General features: G+C 32.8%; 1 protein-coding gene across 2 annotated transcripts in view; it reads left to right on the top strand.

The window, feature by feature from the left end:
* The window catches only part of LOC114331986 (terminal nucleotidyltransferase 5C), a 430,826-nt gene that overhangs the window by 376,533 nt on the left and 36,977 nt on the right, over positions 1 to 17,316 (top strand). Inside the window, exon 1 of one of the 2 annotated variants that reach the window (XM_028281679.2) lies at positions 4,108 to 4,276. The exons of the other annotated variant lie outside the window; for it this stretch is intronic. Coding sequence (XP_028137480.1) covers positions 4,250 to 4,276 — 27 coding nt within the window. The 5' untranslated portion in view covers positions 4,108 to 4,249. Of the gene's footprint in view, positions 1 to 4,107; positions 4,277 to 17,316 lie in introns of those variants that run through there. 2 annotated transcript variants of the gene reach the window in all.

Genomic DNA, 17,316 nt, shown 5'->3' with positions numbered 1-17,316 from the left:
TGCTCAAATCAGTGTATTCAACTTGAAATAACAGCAACGGTCGATTTTAGGTGTATAATGCTACCAATACCTTTTATTGTGCTTGAAAAGTCCTTTCAAATATGCAATATTAAATGTCGATTACATTCAAGCGAGATTGGGCGGGTTTAAAATTAATGGTTTAAAAATCTTCCTTTTTTTCCATGTAACTTGAAAATTATAAGAGATACTGTTATAAAAAACAAAATCAAAATGTTTATCTAGAAGAAACCTACATTTTTGTATTGCATCTTTTTTTGGCATCTCTTATCATTTTCGAGTTACATGGAGAAATAGGAAGATTTTTAAGAAAATTTAAAAATGCGCTCAATAATTTGATCTTATTTTTTTCAAAAACCATTCATTTTAAACCCGCCCAACTTTTTGAACATAAAAAGAACACTGTAGTAAAATGTATTGTAGAAGGAAACGATGCATTTAAATTCTTGTGGATGAGGGGTTAAATATACTTCTCATTGTTTTCTTAAAATACGTTAGTCATCAAATTTTTTGCAGTTTATCTCGCATAGTTTGAATGTAATCGACATTTAATATTGCTTAATTTATAGGTCTTTTCAAGCACAACAAAAGTTATTGGTAGCATTATACACTTAAAATCGACCGTTTCTCTGTTATTTCAAGTTAAATACACTGATTTGAGCATGTACCAAGAAAACAGGTTTTTTTCACTTACCATATCTCTTTTTGTGTTATAACTAGAAGATTCATAAAGGAAATATCCTCTCTGTTATTTTATAAGCTACAAAAATGTTTCATATAGTTTTTTTTAGGTAGATGCATAGTTTTTAAGGTACATATTCGCAAAAAACAGTTTGAAAAGGTGTTATGTTTCAATGAAAATGGCCAATTTTCAACCAGGAATAACTCAAAAAGTTATGAGTTTCCGAAAAAAAAATTATAGAACAGTTTTTGCTTAGTATTAGGTTCTCTAGCAACTTCCGTAGTTATTTATGCAAAAAAATTTCCACCCCCGAGAAGGGGTGGGAACCGCCCCAAGACAAAAGCACACATCGGCATAGGGTAGACTTTGTTTTTTGGGCTATTCCCTACTTACTGTGAAAATATCACGATACTGTGTAAATCGATATAGTAGGATGGAATTCGGAGCCACATACCCTCATTGACTGCCCTATATCGATAAAACGAAACTTGCCAGCAAGCAATTCTAAGCATACAGGAATCATTTTCAAAAAATTTACGACCCTATTTTGATTATAATCGCTTCCTGTATCAAGATACTTTTATGTGGCACTCATTGTATTATTAATTTTCTTATCTTAATTGGCAACTAACATGTCAATCTCGACAAAAAAGTATATCTACTAAATAAATTATTTTTCAAACTCTTTCAAACTAGTTTGACAAACAGTTTGAATTTTCAAACCTGTACAATTGACCAGTTTGACTTGACTTGAATTATTTGTCAGAAGGATTGACTTGAGTTTGACTTGAAATTAAGTCAAACTCAAGTCATGTTCAAACATTCAAGTCAAACTTGTGCAACTCTAGGCATAAACATAAAATGGTGAGCAACTTAGTCACCTCCGGTTCGCGGAGGACGTAGTCCTGATAACAGATCGAATTGATCATGTCATCGAAATGTGCGAAAAGCTCCACCATGCCTCTACACAAGTGGGTTTAAAGATCAACGACTCAAAACACAAGTGATGACAAACCTCGTTCTGAGTGAGGACATCAACATAGCTGGAACAAGTATAGAACAAAGAGTAGCATACAAATATCTGGGTCACAAAATTTGCTTAAGTAGAGATAACCAGACCAATGAACTAATACGTAGAATAGAGTTGACTTAGCCGGCTTATGGAAAGCTAAGAGACGTTTTCAAATCAGCAAAAATTAGATTTTTTTATTAACAATTTATCAAATATTGGGTGTGGACAGACTTCAAACTTTATTAACCAAAAATTACGACTATTAGAACTTTTTCCGAACAAATATTGTACACGGTGGAATGAATAAGAAAAACCAAATTCAATAATTAACAAATTTACTGGGAAATTTGAACTGGAAAGAATATTTTAAATGAAAAAATAATGTAAGATCCAACCCAACCTTTATATGTAAAAAAAATATTTACCGGAATTTTCCTTATTAGTTATTGTTTTTCCTCAAGAACACGCTGGATAGATTTAGCAAACCCACGGGACACCATTTCTACTTCCAATGGAACTGTATTTCCCACTAAATAATTTTTTTTTAAATGAGACCTTGCGCCATTATGGAAGCAGAGCTCCGCCGACCTTTTTCCACCGCACTTCACAGTCAAGTAAAGTCAAGCACGACCGCCTTGTCAAATTTTCAAAACACGAAAGAATATTTCTCGCTAGGTGGCGTATATAGTACGTTCCATCAGTGATACCAAAACATAATTAGGTGTGACATCGTTGCAAGAAATGTTAAATATAATAATTTGAAATAGTTAATTACGCGAAAATTAGAGAAATTAATTAAGAGATCAAGAGAAAATAATTATAAAAATAATTAAAGAGTTCAAAAAATACCCTCGTAACGTATCGAACCGTTTCATCTTCCCATCTGCTTAAATAGAAAGGTCTTTGATCAATGTGTGATGCCGGTTCTAACCTATGGTACGGAAACTCTAACGCTCACTAAGACGTCCACAAACAAAATTCGAGCAACACAGAGGACAATGGAACGGTCCATGTTGGGATTAACCCTAAAAGACCTAATAACCAACACAGAATTGTGCCATAGATCGGGGGTAACCGACGCATCAAAAGATAATCGAGATAATCAAAAGATAATCAAAAGAGAACGAAGGACGGCAGATGGACAAAACGTATTTTCGAGTGGACACCCAGACAGGAAGCCTTTCGGAGTAGAGGACGACCACCAACAAGATGGACAGATGACCTGAAGCGTATATGCTAAAATTGTATGCAAGCGGCTCAGGACAGGGATTTTGGGGTGAACTACAGGAGGCCTACGTCCAGCTGTTGATAAGTATAGGCTGAATGATGATGATGACCAGAGGAAAAGTAATAATAAAGGCAAGAAAATAATGTGGAACAATCATTAAAAAAAAAGAATGTGTGTGTACTTTGTACGCACGTAAGAAGTTATACTTCTATTATATGGTTTCAATTTCAACGAAATAAATATACTTTCGAACAGTGTATTTATATTTTATTTAAATATTAAACTAATTTTTACTTACTACTTTCGAAAAAATTTTACTAAAACAATACCAAAAATTAAAAAAATAGAAAACACCCGGATTCGAACGGGGAACCTCTCGATCTCCAGTCAAACGCTCTACCACTGAGCTATACTCCTTTTGTTTGTGCGGGTGCGGACTACAAGATTTCTCAGACAATGTGTCAAATAGACCAAGTGAAGTATAAAAATACTGTAAATATTACTTTTATTATCTTATTCCCGAGGTAGACAAATCCAAAAATACAAAAATTATAATAAATTCATTTCCTAATACATTAATATATTCTTTCCACATCTTTTTCGGATTAATACATACATAACTAACATTTAGCAACGGACTCCATACTGTCAGTGTGCGCATGCGCGCATAATAATAAAAATTCACTCCCAATCGCGCCTAAAGAAGTATAACTTCAAAAAATAGTAAATCCGAATATGAAATAATCAAGGTCAACCAACAATAATTCACCTGAAATGTTTTCGTATGGTATAAAATGAATTGTGTCGAAACACCATTATGTGGTTCAGATTGCGTGAAATAAACCTTAAAAAATTACGCGTGACGTCAAACTGATCTAGCTAATAAAGAGAATGTTGTGAAATGTTGCGACTAAAACTTGTTTATCTCGTTTACGATTTTGTTTCAAACTGAGTATTATATAATTTCTAATTTTATATCAAAATTCAAATCAGGAAAAAATATAATGTTTGTCAATATCAAATTCAAAACATATTTTATTTGTTATATTTTTTGTATACTAAATATTATATTTAACAAGCTTTTACGTGCTAAAAAACATCAGAGCCCCCTTATCTGATAAGATATATTAATAATTCTCGCGATGTTTTTAGAATATTTAAACAAATTTATTAGCGGTTGCCGTCAGTTGCCAGTCGCTGTTGGAGAGGGTAACGTCGTCGTCAAATCATCAAATCGTCGGTCCGTGCGCAATCTGGTGTTAAATTTAATTTAAGTGAAAAAGCTTAAGTCAAGTGATAGTTTAGGAAAATGCAACTTAAGGAGTATCTGTATAAGGTGTGTAATTCTAATTTTCTAGGAAGTATTTAAGGTAGTTGTAATTTTACCAGCAAAAAGAGCTTGAGTTGAGTATGTATGTGTGTGTGTGGAAAGATAATGGCAAGGAATTAATTTCAAGTGTTTTTTGCAACCGAAGAATGTATGGTTTAGATCTCCGTAAGAGTTCTGATCTGATCACAACTGCAGGCCGAGGACTGTATATTTGAGTTGAGTGATTATATTTCGTAAATAAGTACAGTGGAACCCCCATAAGTCGGCCTCCGATACCCCGGACCGATTTTCATCAAACAAAACAACATTATTTCACTTTGACTGAGTTTTTTACCAAGAAATAAATAATACTGTATACAACTGTACCTATTTCATGTTTTTGCAATTATAATGGAGTTTTCTGTAAGTATACCATGTTTTATTAATTTTTACCATATTCTCCGGCTAACCCGGATTGGCCGCGGTCCCTATTAATCCGACTTATCGAGGTTCCACTGTAGTTGCTTATTATAGATTTTATTCTGTTTTTCTCAGGATCATATAAAATTTTCGGTATTTTTTAAATCTATTACTACTGCTACATGCGTGTGCTACATGTCAGTTTATAACGTTCTCCGCCGTTTTACTACTTCCAACTGTCTTTTCCTTTGCTTCAACTTTTTCTCGGTCTACCTCGTTTTTTCTGTCCTTTTGGTTGCCACTGTAGTATTTTCTTTGGGTATTCGTTGTTCATCCATTCTTTGTATATGTCCCAACTAAATTTTATTGATAAGTTATCCGCGATTGTTCGTTTGGTTCCCATTATTTCTCTAATGCGTTCGTTGGTAATCTTTTCTCTTCTAGATGTTCCAGCTTGGTTCCAGCTGCTCTTCTCCAAAAATCCACTTCCGTTTCTCTCGCGTTGCCAGTGTTCTCCCTTTCAGTGGAGCTGTATACTGTGAGACTTTTCACTATAGTCTCATATTATATCCCCTGTTGCAACTTTGTAACACCTTTTTTTATTTTCTTGTGATGCATTGGTCCCATAAAATACTGCTTAATATTGTTATTATGTACTTTATCTAATGTTCTATCGTGCGAAATATTGACGGGTTACCTAGTGATTTGTAGTCGTAGCAGTTATTTTTCATAGTCATGTCGTCTAATTTGAGATCTTTTGGTTGTGATCAAATGCAAAAGTTTTTTTTTTTTAAATATGCTTTATTGTCATAAAAAATTTAACAATTTTATAGACAAAGCTTACAAGAATTATAAATAAAAACAATAACAAATACAATTTACTAAAATTATACAAATCGTCAATATAAATAAAACATAATAAAGTCAAATAAAAATCAGTAACAATCTATTGCAAAATTAAAAAAAAATTGCAAATTGCGTAATCTACCTTAAGAAATTTAATAAGTAATTTAATAAGTTATGCTGCTGCATATGACACTCAAATATAGATTAAGATTCTACTTATACATAACAATACTGTAATTTCTTAGTTATTGGTTAAGAAACTCTGCTATTGAATAATATGTTCTTTCAGATAAATAGGCTTTAGTCATTTTACGGAACTTGGGGAAAGATGTTGCAGATTTAAGTTGTAGAGGGAGATGGTTGTATAGTTTTTTTGCAGACTATAATATAGATTTCTTTACTAACTCACTGGACGGGATCGGTAAATAGATGTCAAAAGTAGAATTTCTGGTGGAATAGTCATGTCTAGGTCTTTCTGGAAAAACATGTAGATGTTTACGAATTAAGCAAACAGTTTCTAAAATATATAAAGAAGGTAATGTTAGAATTCTGTGATCTTTGAAGTAGCTTCTGCAATGTGTTGTTCTTCTGAGGCCAAACAGATATCTGATTGCTCTTTTTTGCAATTTAAAAATAACATCGGATTGGGCAGCTGTACCAAAACCCCAAAAAGGCAGACCATATCGAAGATGGAACTCGAATAATGAAAAGTATGTTATTTTGGAAGAGGCTAAATCCATTTCCTTAGAGACAGATGTTATTGCAAAGCAAGCTGAGAATAGTTTCTTGCTTAACACATCGATATGAAGGGACCATTTAAGGTTGCTATCTAAAAAAATACCAAGAAACTTTACAGAATCAACGATACTGATCTGGCTGTTATGAAGAGGTAAGGGTTGAAGAGTTCCTTTATAGGGTAATGCTACTGTTTTATCTACATTAAAAGAGAGTAAATTAGAATCTACCAGGATTTTATTGTGAGTAGATCAGAAGTTATAGTAGCATGAAGAGTTGCGATATTTGAGTTGCTCCAAGTGATGCTGGTATCGTCAGCAAAAAGAAAAACTTTTCCATCGATTTTTAAACTAGTGATGTCATTAATAAAGATAAGGAAAAGTAGAGGACCCAATACTGAACCTTGCGGTACCCCACATACAACATTTCTGAGACTAGAGTCTGTATCATTTGCTCTAACCAGTTGTTTCCTATTTTCCAAGTAAGATTGAAACCAGTTCAAAGAAATACCTCGAATTCCATAGAAATCTAGTTTTTTTATCAAAATGTCGTGATTTACACAATCAAAAGCTTTGGCATAATCACAAAAAACAGTGGCAGTGTGGAGATTATTGTTTAATGCTTGATAAGCCTCATGTAGTACAGAAAACATGGCATCGGTGGTACATTTATTATTTAAAAATCCAAACTGATTTTGTGATAAAATCTTGTTATCAACGAGAAAGGACATAAGTCGGGCTTTTAGGAGTCTTTCAATAATTTTGGAGAGTACCGGTAGTAATGCAATAGGTCTATAATTGCAGGCAATAGATTTTTCACCACCCTTATGAAGAGGAATAATGATGGCCGTCTTTAGGCACTCTGGAAATTTACCTTTCTCAAAAGACCTTTTCTTTTTATTGACTTCTAGACCCGATATACCATACTATTCAATTAATTTTCGGATCATATAGTTTAAATCGTCATAATTTTGAGCCATTATTTCTTGATCGTCTGTAAATTTGAAGGTATATAATACGATACTATAGTGTTGGTACATATTATTTTAAATTATTAATTTATTTAAAACTGTACCGACTGTACGTCATTATAAAGTTGACTTCAAGTATCTTAAAAATTTTTATCGTATGAGCCTAGTTGTCAACAAGATATGAGTTTGACTTTTGAGAAGTTAATTGGCTTTTTATCGGTTTATTGAGAGTTTATCAAACCTATTTATAAATTTAATAGTCTGGCTACTAAGAAAGTCTCTCTTATTCCTTCTATGTTAACAACTACTAGAACCATGATCCTAGTTGTCAACAATATTCGAATTTAAACTTTTAGGAATTAATTGACTTTTTATTGGTTTGTTTAGAGTTCATCAATCCTATTTATAAATTTAATAGTCTGCTCTACTCAAGGCAATCTGTCTTATTTCTTCTATATTTTCACCAGTCTTAGAAATAACTACCTTTTTTGCCGAAATTTAATAATTATTATCTTTATATCTCATTTATGATTGGCCTTTATTTCTCCTGTCCCCAAGTTTTCCACGACATGTTATAACTATTTCATTTAACAACAAACTAGTATGTCCCTTTTATTCTCTGTACCTATTCTAGTCTACTTTTTTTCTCTCATATTTTTGACAGCCTGTATAAACACAATTATTATTCACTATTCATTTTTTGTTGTAATTTATCTTCGAATATCTTGTATATCTCATATCCTCCATACATTTTTTCAGTATTTCTCTTATATTTTTATCCTTCGTATTTCAGCAAACCCTTTCTTACCAATTGCCGGTTCCTTTTGGCTACATTATATTTTCTATATACTCAACATTTTCAGTTTTATATGATTCTTTTATTTGACATCCCCTTTTCACTTCACTTGTCCCGAAAATTGGTTTTTCATTGTTTCTTGTTTCTTCTACTTCTTTTAAAGTTGATTAATAGCAAGCTGAAAATTTGTTAACAGCAATGGTGTCTATTCGGACAAAGTTTGATGTATGGGAACATGGAACAGGGGAAGTTTTAATTGTGGAACGTGATTTTGATTGTGGAACGTGATTTTAATTGTGGAACGTGATTTTAATTGTGGAACGTGTCTTCCTAACAAGTGTATGATTGTGAAAACTAGCAGGTTGTTTTTAAGTTTATTCAATAGCAAACTTTATATAATATATGAAAAAATGTTTGTCCGACAAATACGTTGGGCATTTTAATAAGTCCGACATGTAGAACTTGTGTCAAATGACAGGATTTTAATTGGTGGTAAATAGCAGTCTGATTTTTTCATGAGAGTTTAATGAAAGGGTAACAAATCAATTGCAAGTTCTGTCCGACACAATACATGAGACGTCTTCGTAGTCTGACGTGTTCGAAACTTGTAACCTGTTCCACAATTAAAACTTCCCTTGTTCCAGTGTTTCTATACATCAAAGTTTGTCTGACTAGGCACCGTTAAGCTATTAACAAATTTTCAGCTTGCTATTAATAAACTTTTTTTTGGTACGCGGGATCCAGGTCTATTCGTTATAGCTGCAGAGACACCCAGTATATTAAATATATCATTGTAAAATTTTAACAATGATTTAACACGTGAACCTAGGCTGTCCACAGTTGTTACAGGAAACACACGAAATTTAATTGCCTTTTGTTCTCGAAAATATTAATACCAATTATTTAATTATTTAGTTACGAAATTCTAATTTATTGGTCCTGAAAAGAATCGAAACAGACCGAAATTAAATAATTGCTACACAATTACAAAATAGTTAACTCTACTTTTGGCCTACAATAGTTACACACAAAAATCTAATTGAACCCGAGACTAGCCGTTGATTATCACACATCCGTTGAAATTCCGGCCAGAGATAAACGCCGACCTTGATCTACTAAATATTTTGTTAATATTGTCAGCTAAACGATAATGAAAACAGCCAGGTTAAAAAGGAAGTTTGTTAAGTACGGAGATTATTTGGAGATACTGAAAGCTGTAACTATATTTTAAACTGGTCTGGACATGAGCAGCCCCCACAAATATTCAAGAAGTCATAAAAATGGAAAAATCCGCAAATATTTCCATGTCCAGTCATTCCAGTCCATCATGGTGCACATATCCAGTATTACAGCTATGCCAATCTGGTCCATTGCTTTTAGAGTATATGCTAGTATGCCGTGTATCTTCTTCACTGGCTTTACAACTCGGATGGAGTTTTCGCTGCATCCAGTATAGCAGCGGTTCTCAATCTTTTTAGTCATGTATCACCGACATTTCTTCAAAAAATTAAATTAAAAGTGTGAATGTAAAACTAATCGTTTGAATGAATAGGTATTTCTTTTGTATTATGTAATATATGAATGAGATATTTACTGTAATTAATTATATTATTTTGTAACCTATGTATGTTTTAGTTCTTACCGTAGTGAAAAAAAAATCGCTGTGTCTAGGTACACGCTAACGTGTACGCAAATAAAGAAGTTAGGTACACGCGAAACGTCATCAATTCAGTGACCTCACTATTTAGCGTGCACTGTTTCTGGTTTTTTGCATATGTACACGCTAACTTAAGCCGCGTGTATGCTGTGGTAAGTATATGTGTACCGCGAGTGAGAGTCAGAGTGTTGGAATTTGTGTAATCGCGTGTGTTCACATTTTAATATTGATTAGTAAAGAGTTTCTTATTTTTTATTTGTTTAGTGTTTTTCTTTTAAATTAACTATGGAATGTGGACAATTATTTAGTTCTTTTAATGAGTTTAACATTATTTTTAAACAGTATGAAAAAGATAAGAGACAAAAATTCATGATTAACGGTAGCAGAAGTATTAAGATAAACGCTGTGTCTACGTACACGCTAGCGTGTACGCAAATAAAAAAAGTTGGTACACGCGAATTAAACTTCATCAAGCCAGTGACGTCATTATTTAGCGTGCACAGTGGGTGCATTCAGCAGACTCAATCGATGACTAATCGCTTAGTGATTTTCTGCTGAATGCCACATAAATTGTCGATTAGTTATCATTCGATGGCTTATCGGTCGCCATTTTAAACATCGGTTTTGAAATATGATTTCTTAGCAAATCAAAATAAGATTGACGTATGACGTGTGTCTAACACGTATATTTTAAGTTATGTATCTTAAAAAAACATGAATTGAAGGCAAGGAAGGCTAAAAGGCATATAAATCACGCTGATAAATATCTGAGCTGCTTTGTTGGATTATTCGTATGTACCTATTAGGTTTACCTATGTCGCAAGAAATTCAAGAATTTGAAAATATGTATGAATTAAATGGGGTTATTTATAAATTACCATTTCATAATAATTTTTATTTCTGTTCTTGGGGTGTCTTTCACGTATTTGCAAATCATTTTGAAAAATGTGACAGTTGTCATAACCTGTTTCGTATGTACATGAAAGTATACCATTCAGAAGAATCGTTAGCGATTACACATCGCTAAGTAATCGATTAGTCATCGCAGTTTTCTGCTGAATGCAGCCAGTGACTTTATATTTTGGTGCACGCTATTTTGGTATGGTATGTTTTACATTTGTTTGATAGAACAATATTTGTTATTAAGGGAAGGGGAATGAAAGCCGACTCATTCAGATGTTTCAAACTTAATTGTAATAAATTAATATGTATATAAAAGTATAATATTTAAGTTAACAAAATAAATATTTAGTTGACATGTACAAAATATACTGTTAAAATAATTTTTATACGTAAGTTAATTATACCAGTTTATAAACCAATGCTGTTGTGTTTATTTCCATTTATACAGGGAGTTGAACTTAGTACTATTTTCATAGAAAATTGGTTATAACTTTGTAAATACCCTATATTATAACATAATAAACCTTTATATTTTTTGATGAGAAAGTTAAGAAGATTTCGAACATAAAATATAGGATGTTCCATTAAAAAATATATAAGTTTGGTCTGCCACTATGTTATCGAACGCCCTGTAACATTCTAACTAATTTTGTAATATTATGAAGCTCAAAGTTTGTTACAATTTTTGTTACTAATTTTTATTGCTATATTTATATTACTATAGCGGATCTACTAAGCTTTATCAAACAAAGCAATCGCCCTGTATATTTTATCTTAATATTTCTACTACCCTTATCACGAATTTTTGTCTCTTTATCTTTTTCATACTGTTTTAAAATAAAACTCATTAAAAGAACTAAATAATTGTCCACATTCCATAGTTAATTAAAAAAAAACACTAAACAAATAAAAAATAAGAAAACTCTTTATAGTAAAAACAACGCGATTAGACAAATTCTAATACTCTGACTCTCTGATACTCGCGGTATATACAAGTACTTATCAAGTTAGCGTGTATGCAAAAAACCAGTAACAGTGCACGCTAAATAGTGACGTCACTGACTTGATGACGTTTCGCGTGTACGTAACTTTTTTATTTGCGTACACGTTAGCGTGTACCTAGACACAGCGAAAAAAAATTAATATAGTTGTATTTATTAACATAGTACGTAGGCATTGTTATTTGTAAGCTTTATTTTTTTTTATTTTTTATTTTTAAGTGTATACTGGACAATTTTATACTTATGAACGAAAAATAATAATTTTATATGTAGTTACGTGGCTAAAGGTTCTGAACCAAGGCCAGAATAAAATATATAAAAAAAATACTTATTATTATTTTTGGTACCACTTAACTGAAATTCCTATCTAGCTAGGCGATCTAATTAACTTAATAGTGGTGCTGATTTTGGCTGTTTTGCGTTTTGTGTACCACCTCAAATAATGGAATTACCACCAGTGGTACATGTACCACAAATTGAGAACCGCTGCAGTATAGTATATCTCATCATTTTCTTCTTCTTAGCTAGCTTCTCTCTTCTATCGTCCACGTTTGGACATAAGGCTCTCCCAACTCCTTCTATCGGTCTCTATCTTAAGCAACATATTTCCAATTAGTTCCGGCTACTCTTTTAATATCATCAACCCACCTCATCTGTGGTCTTCCTCTCGGACGTTTATTTTGGTAAGGTCTCGAATGTTGTATTGTTGCATTCCAACGTTGGTCTTTTTGTCTAGCAGTGTGGCGGCCTGCGAAGCTCCATTTAAGTTTGGTAACTTTTGTTGTTCCTCGACTGTTGTTTTTGATCTTCCCCCGTCGTTCCTCTTTTTATCTGACAGTCGTATACCTAACATTGCTCTTTCTGTTGTGGCTAGTTTATTCTTATTGGCTTGGTTAGGATCCAGGTATGACATCCATAGGAAGGATGCACTGGTTGAACACTTTGCTCCTCAAGTATTGGGGTATTTTGCGGTTCTTAAGTATCCAACTAAGTTTTTCCAAATCCTGCCCATGTTGGTCTTGCTCTCCTAGTAATTTCCGCACTTTGGTTCTCTTTGTCAAGTTTCAGGATTTGGCGTAGGTACATATATTCCTGGACTTTTTCTATCTCACTGCCATTTATAGTTGGGCTCTACATCTGAGGTCATCTGTGTTTGTCATTATTTTTGTTTTTCTTATGTTCATTTTAGGCCGACGTATTTGGAACTGCTTGCGAGTTTCTCCATCATAATTTGCAGTTCCCCAAATGAGCTCGTTATAATCACAATGTTGTCAGCGAATCTGAGGTGGTTTATCTTCTTGTCATTTACGTTAATGACAGTGTTGACCAATTTGTCTTTTTGAAGACGTCTTCTAGGGCTAGTTTGTGTCACTCCTCTCTTAATGCGGATGGGGAGCTAATGGCGATAGTATAGCTCATCTTCTCTATTTTCTACGATCTTACGCTTCCATTTCCCGGTGTTGTACTCTAATCCTAGATAAATCGGCTTCAACAACAATCTTCCATCTTCTTCTGAGACGTCTCTCAAAAAACATTGTGTTTAGCACTTTGTACTTCTGTAATATCTGTAATCTTACCACATAACCTGCCCATGTTAACCAATACAATACATCAGGGGTCACCAATTAGCGGACCGCGGTCCGGTTTTTGTGCGGACCGTAAATAAATTCAGAATATGCATAGTAATTGGCAATTTTGAAAATGTTTGGCCATGAAATTGTGTACTATGTTTGGCTCAACTTATGTGTGCGAAGCCGCTTTATCAAGAATAAACTTAATTAAAAATCAGTAGAGATCTCACTTTACAGATGAATATCTCAACTCCCTAATGAGACTCAGTTGCACGAAACTCACTCCAAAGACAGGTTGTACATAAAAAAGTCATTTTTCTCTCTGATAATTTAATTTTGTAAAGAGTTCCCTTATTGTTATACTTACTAATCATTAATTTTGAAATTCAGTAAACTGTAATATAAAATTGTCATGTGTATTTTTTATATTCATTTCCTCTCTACTATAATATGTTAAGTAGGAGTACTTTCCAGATGTGCATTTAATTAAAATAATTTTGCATTGAAACACCTTGCATTGAAACTAATGTAGAAAAGATAATATGTTAATTAGCATTTTGTACTATGATTATTTATTTTAAATTCCTCAGTTTCCTTTCTACAAAATTGAAGATGTCTAAAAACTTCATTAGCATTCAAAATATAAATTCCCAACTTTTAAAATATTCTCAGCAACAATTTACAATACTGCTGTTTTCAAAATATACTGATAATAACATCAAAACAATGAATTTATATTTTATTTATCGTACCAGGAAAACTTACAGGAAAGTATACAGTAACCAAAAAAACAATCAGATATTATTAGTTTTCCTTTCCACATTAGTCCATGTGTGAGGCCACTTTCGTATGAAAAATGTTTCTGACTCGATTTCTTTGCGGATTCCTGTTCAAAAATGTCCCCTTTAAACAAATCAAAAGGGTGAAACATTTTTTAAGCAAATTAAAAATTTTTTTTTGCCTCGAAAAATGTATTTTTAGTTTTCTTGGATAATTGTAAACAAAAAAGGTCTCTTGTCATATTTCTGAAAAGTTGATAGTTTTCGAGTTATAAGCGATTTAAAATCTGAAAAATGCAAAAATATGCATTTGCGATGCTTGAAAACTCTTAAAAGTTTTTTAATAAAGTGACAGATATTTTTTGTTTAAAATCCTAAAAACATATTTTCTCAGGCAAAAAAGGTGATATTTTGAATTTGTTAAAAAAAATGTTAAACAATTTCTGCCCAAAAATTTCTACCGGCACCCTTCTGATTTGTTTATAGGGGATATTTTTTAACAAGAATCCGCAAAGAAACCGAATCAGAACAGCTAGACACATGCAGCATAAATCCGGACCCAGGAAGTGTCATAGGTTTTCGAAACGGACCCCCATGGAAACTAATTGGTGACTCATGCAATAAATCGTTGAGGCATCTTCTTCACTCTTCTGTCAATTCATCTCTTTGAGCAGCTTATTTATTTCCCGCTGATGTAGAGTCCTTGCTGATGCAGGAAGCTATCCTTGCTGTGCTTACCGCCCCTATATAAACAACAACCCGGAAGAAAGAGCCATAAAGATTGTAATAAAAGCTTATAACATTCTGAAAACAATTTTATATAAACGTTTTTTAATATCTACATTTTTGTAAGTTAAAAAAGTTAAGTACTTTAAATGTAAATACAGAAAAAACTGATAAACGCTATCTAAAAATTACTGTTCCTAGAACAAAAGTATATATTATTAAAATTCTGTTATTAGTAGTTTGGATATACAGTGCGTCACGGTTAACGGGGTATATGTATATGAAAAAAATAAATTGGTGCTTTGTATATGTTTTTAAAATAAATAATTTAGCAACTTCTTGCCGATTAGTCCTGTCGCCAGGGGGGAACAACGGCCTCCTTTATTCAGATGGACTTACCCAAGTTTTTTCATGTATTTTGAACCGTAGAATACGAATTTTTTGGGTAACAGTTGATCCGGATGTCGATAAGATTGTTATAGACAAAGAACTTGAGGAATTACATAACAGCGATTTCTCGCAAAACAAAATTTGTATTTTTGGGTCATTCTAAGCAAAAAACATTCTGACAAGTTTTTTCGTATGATGCATAGTTTTTGAGATAAACGCGGTTAAACTTTCAAAAAATCGAAAAACTGCAATTTCTGAACCCGAATAACTTTTAATTAAAAAATAAAATAGCAATTTTGCTGACCACATTTGAAAGTTCAAGTTAAATTATATCGGTTTTGATTATTTGCATTGCTAAAAATTTATTTTTTTATTGTTAAACAAAGCTATAAACGCATAGTGCTAGCTCGAACGAGAGGGTAGAGTAGGTACAAGTGTATGCGAGGCAATATCTACGTAGCATGCATTAAAACGCATGTATTAGGCACGGGAAATACTATGTGTTTATAGCTTTGTTTAACAATAAAAAAATAAATTTTTAGCAATGCAAATAATCAAAACCGATATAATTTGACTTAAACTTTCAAATGCGGTAAGCAGAATTGCTATTTTATTTTTTAATCAAAAGTTATTCGGGTTCAAAAATTGCATTTTTTCGATTTTTTGGAAAGTTCAACAGCGGTTATCTCAAAAACTATGCATCCTACGAAAAAAATTGTAGGAACATTTTTTACTTAGAATGACCCAAAAAATACAAAAAAATGTTTTGTTTTGCGAAAAATCGCTGTTATGTAATTCCTCAAGTTTTTTGTTTATAACAATCTTATCGACATCCGGATCAACTGTTACCCAAAAAATTCGTGTTCTACGGGTCAAAATACATAAAAAACTTGGGTATGTCCACCTGAATAAAGGAGGCCGTTGTAACCCCCTGGTGACAGGACTAAATTCATCAGAACTAGTTATATATAAATCAGATTATATTTCATTAGAATATTTAAAATAATAATCTGCTTTTTAAGGTTCCATCTTCTATCGAAGATTGGATATCCTCACAGCAATTCTTATTTTACTTACAACACCTCTAAATAGTTGATTATAACTCACACCAAACCATTACCTTAGATTTCGTAACCAGAAGTTTCGTCTTCTTCTTACATCTCTTTTAACTCTTTGTTTGCTCTCCTCAATCATATGCAGCAGACTATAACGCCGAAATGCTTGCGCCTCTTAACCCTCCGTTAGTCGCTAGGATAAACGGAGCATCAAGAGTCGCTACGGTGTCAGAGACCGACAATTTAAAAAAAAATAGTTACTGCTATAAAATTCATACAAATATTTTATATTGTGTATAGGAATGACTGAAAAATATTTTTGAAAATGTTTTATTGAAAAACAACAGATATAAAATGAAAAACCCTAGTATAACAATATACATATTGTTATTTGTAATATAAAATTATTCGCTAGGAACCATTTCCCATAATTCCAACAAACGTGTTTGTTCGGCTTCAAAGGACATCTATAAATACGATTTGACCAAAACTTACCGATAAAATGCAATAATAAGATGCTAAATCTTTACCTGAACTGCAAGTTATGCCAATAAAGTAATAACCACACCATTAGTCGCTACGGAGTCTTGCACCGAAAATAGCTATAAAACTCGCACAACTGTACCCAAGTAGGTAAGAATGTATACTAACACGAGGTTAGTTGATAGGAAGAGGTACAGAAAGTGGCGATAGAAAAAACCAGTTATTTTGTAAATCCCGAATGAATAATTCTGTCGTCGGTGTGTGACACCGATAGCGACTGACGGAGGGTTAATCGTCATATAAGCAGGGTTCACACGTGGTAGATTCTCGTACAAGTTTTAATATGTCTTTTGCGGATACAGTGTACAAAAGCGTTTGTTATCTACGGGAACCAATTTGTAAGACATATCGAAAAACGCGTCTGTTTTGAGCCAGAAGCAGAAAGAGCGAAAAAAAGCACGTCTATTCTCAAAGAGCACCAAAATCTGAAAGATATTTTTCGTTTGCATTGTCTAAGAAATGTTTGTATTTTTCCAGGGTGGGGTAAAGTTGGTAGGAGGGTAGGAAAGGGAAATTCCAGGGTAGGAATTATTAATGAGGGTTAGCTAAGGTAGGTAATGATTTAAAATGAGGATGGTAATAATAGGAATGATACAGCTAAAAATATAATTGTTTTTCACATGTGAAAAATGGAAAAACCTGGATAATCAAATTTTTTATACAGCTCATCTAATT

The sequence above is a fragment of the Diabrotica virgifera genome, chromosome 2 (assembly GCF_917563875.1).
Source record: "Diabrotica virgifera virgifera chromosome 2, PGI_DIABVI_V3a".
NCBI lineage: Eukaryota > Metazoa > Arthropoda > Insecta > Coleoptera > Chrysomelidae > Diabrotica > Diabrotica virgifera.
This window is presented reverse-complemented; position numbering and strand designations above follow the sequence as displayed.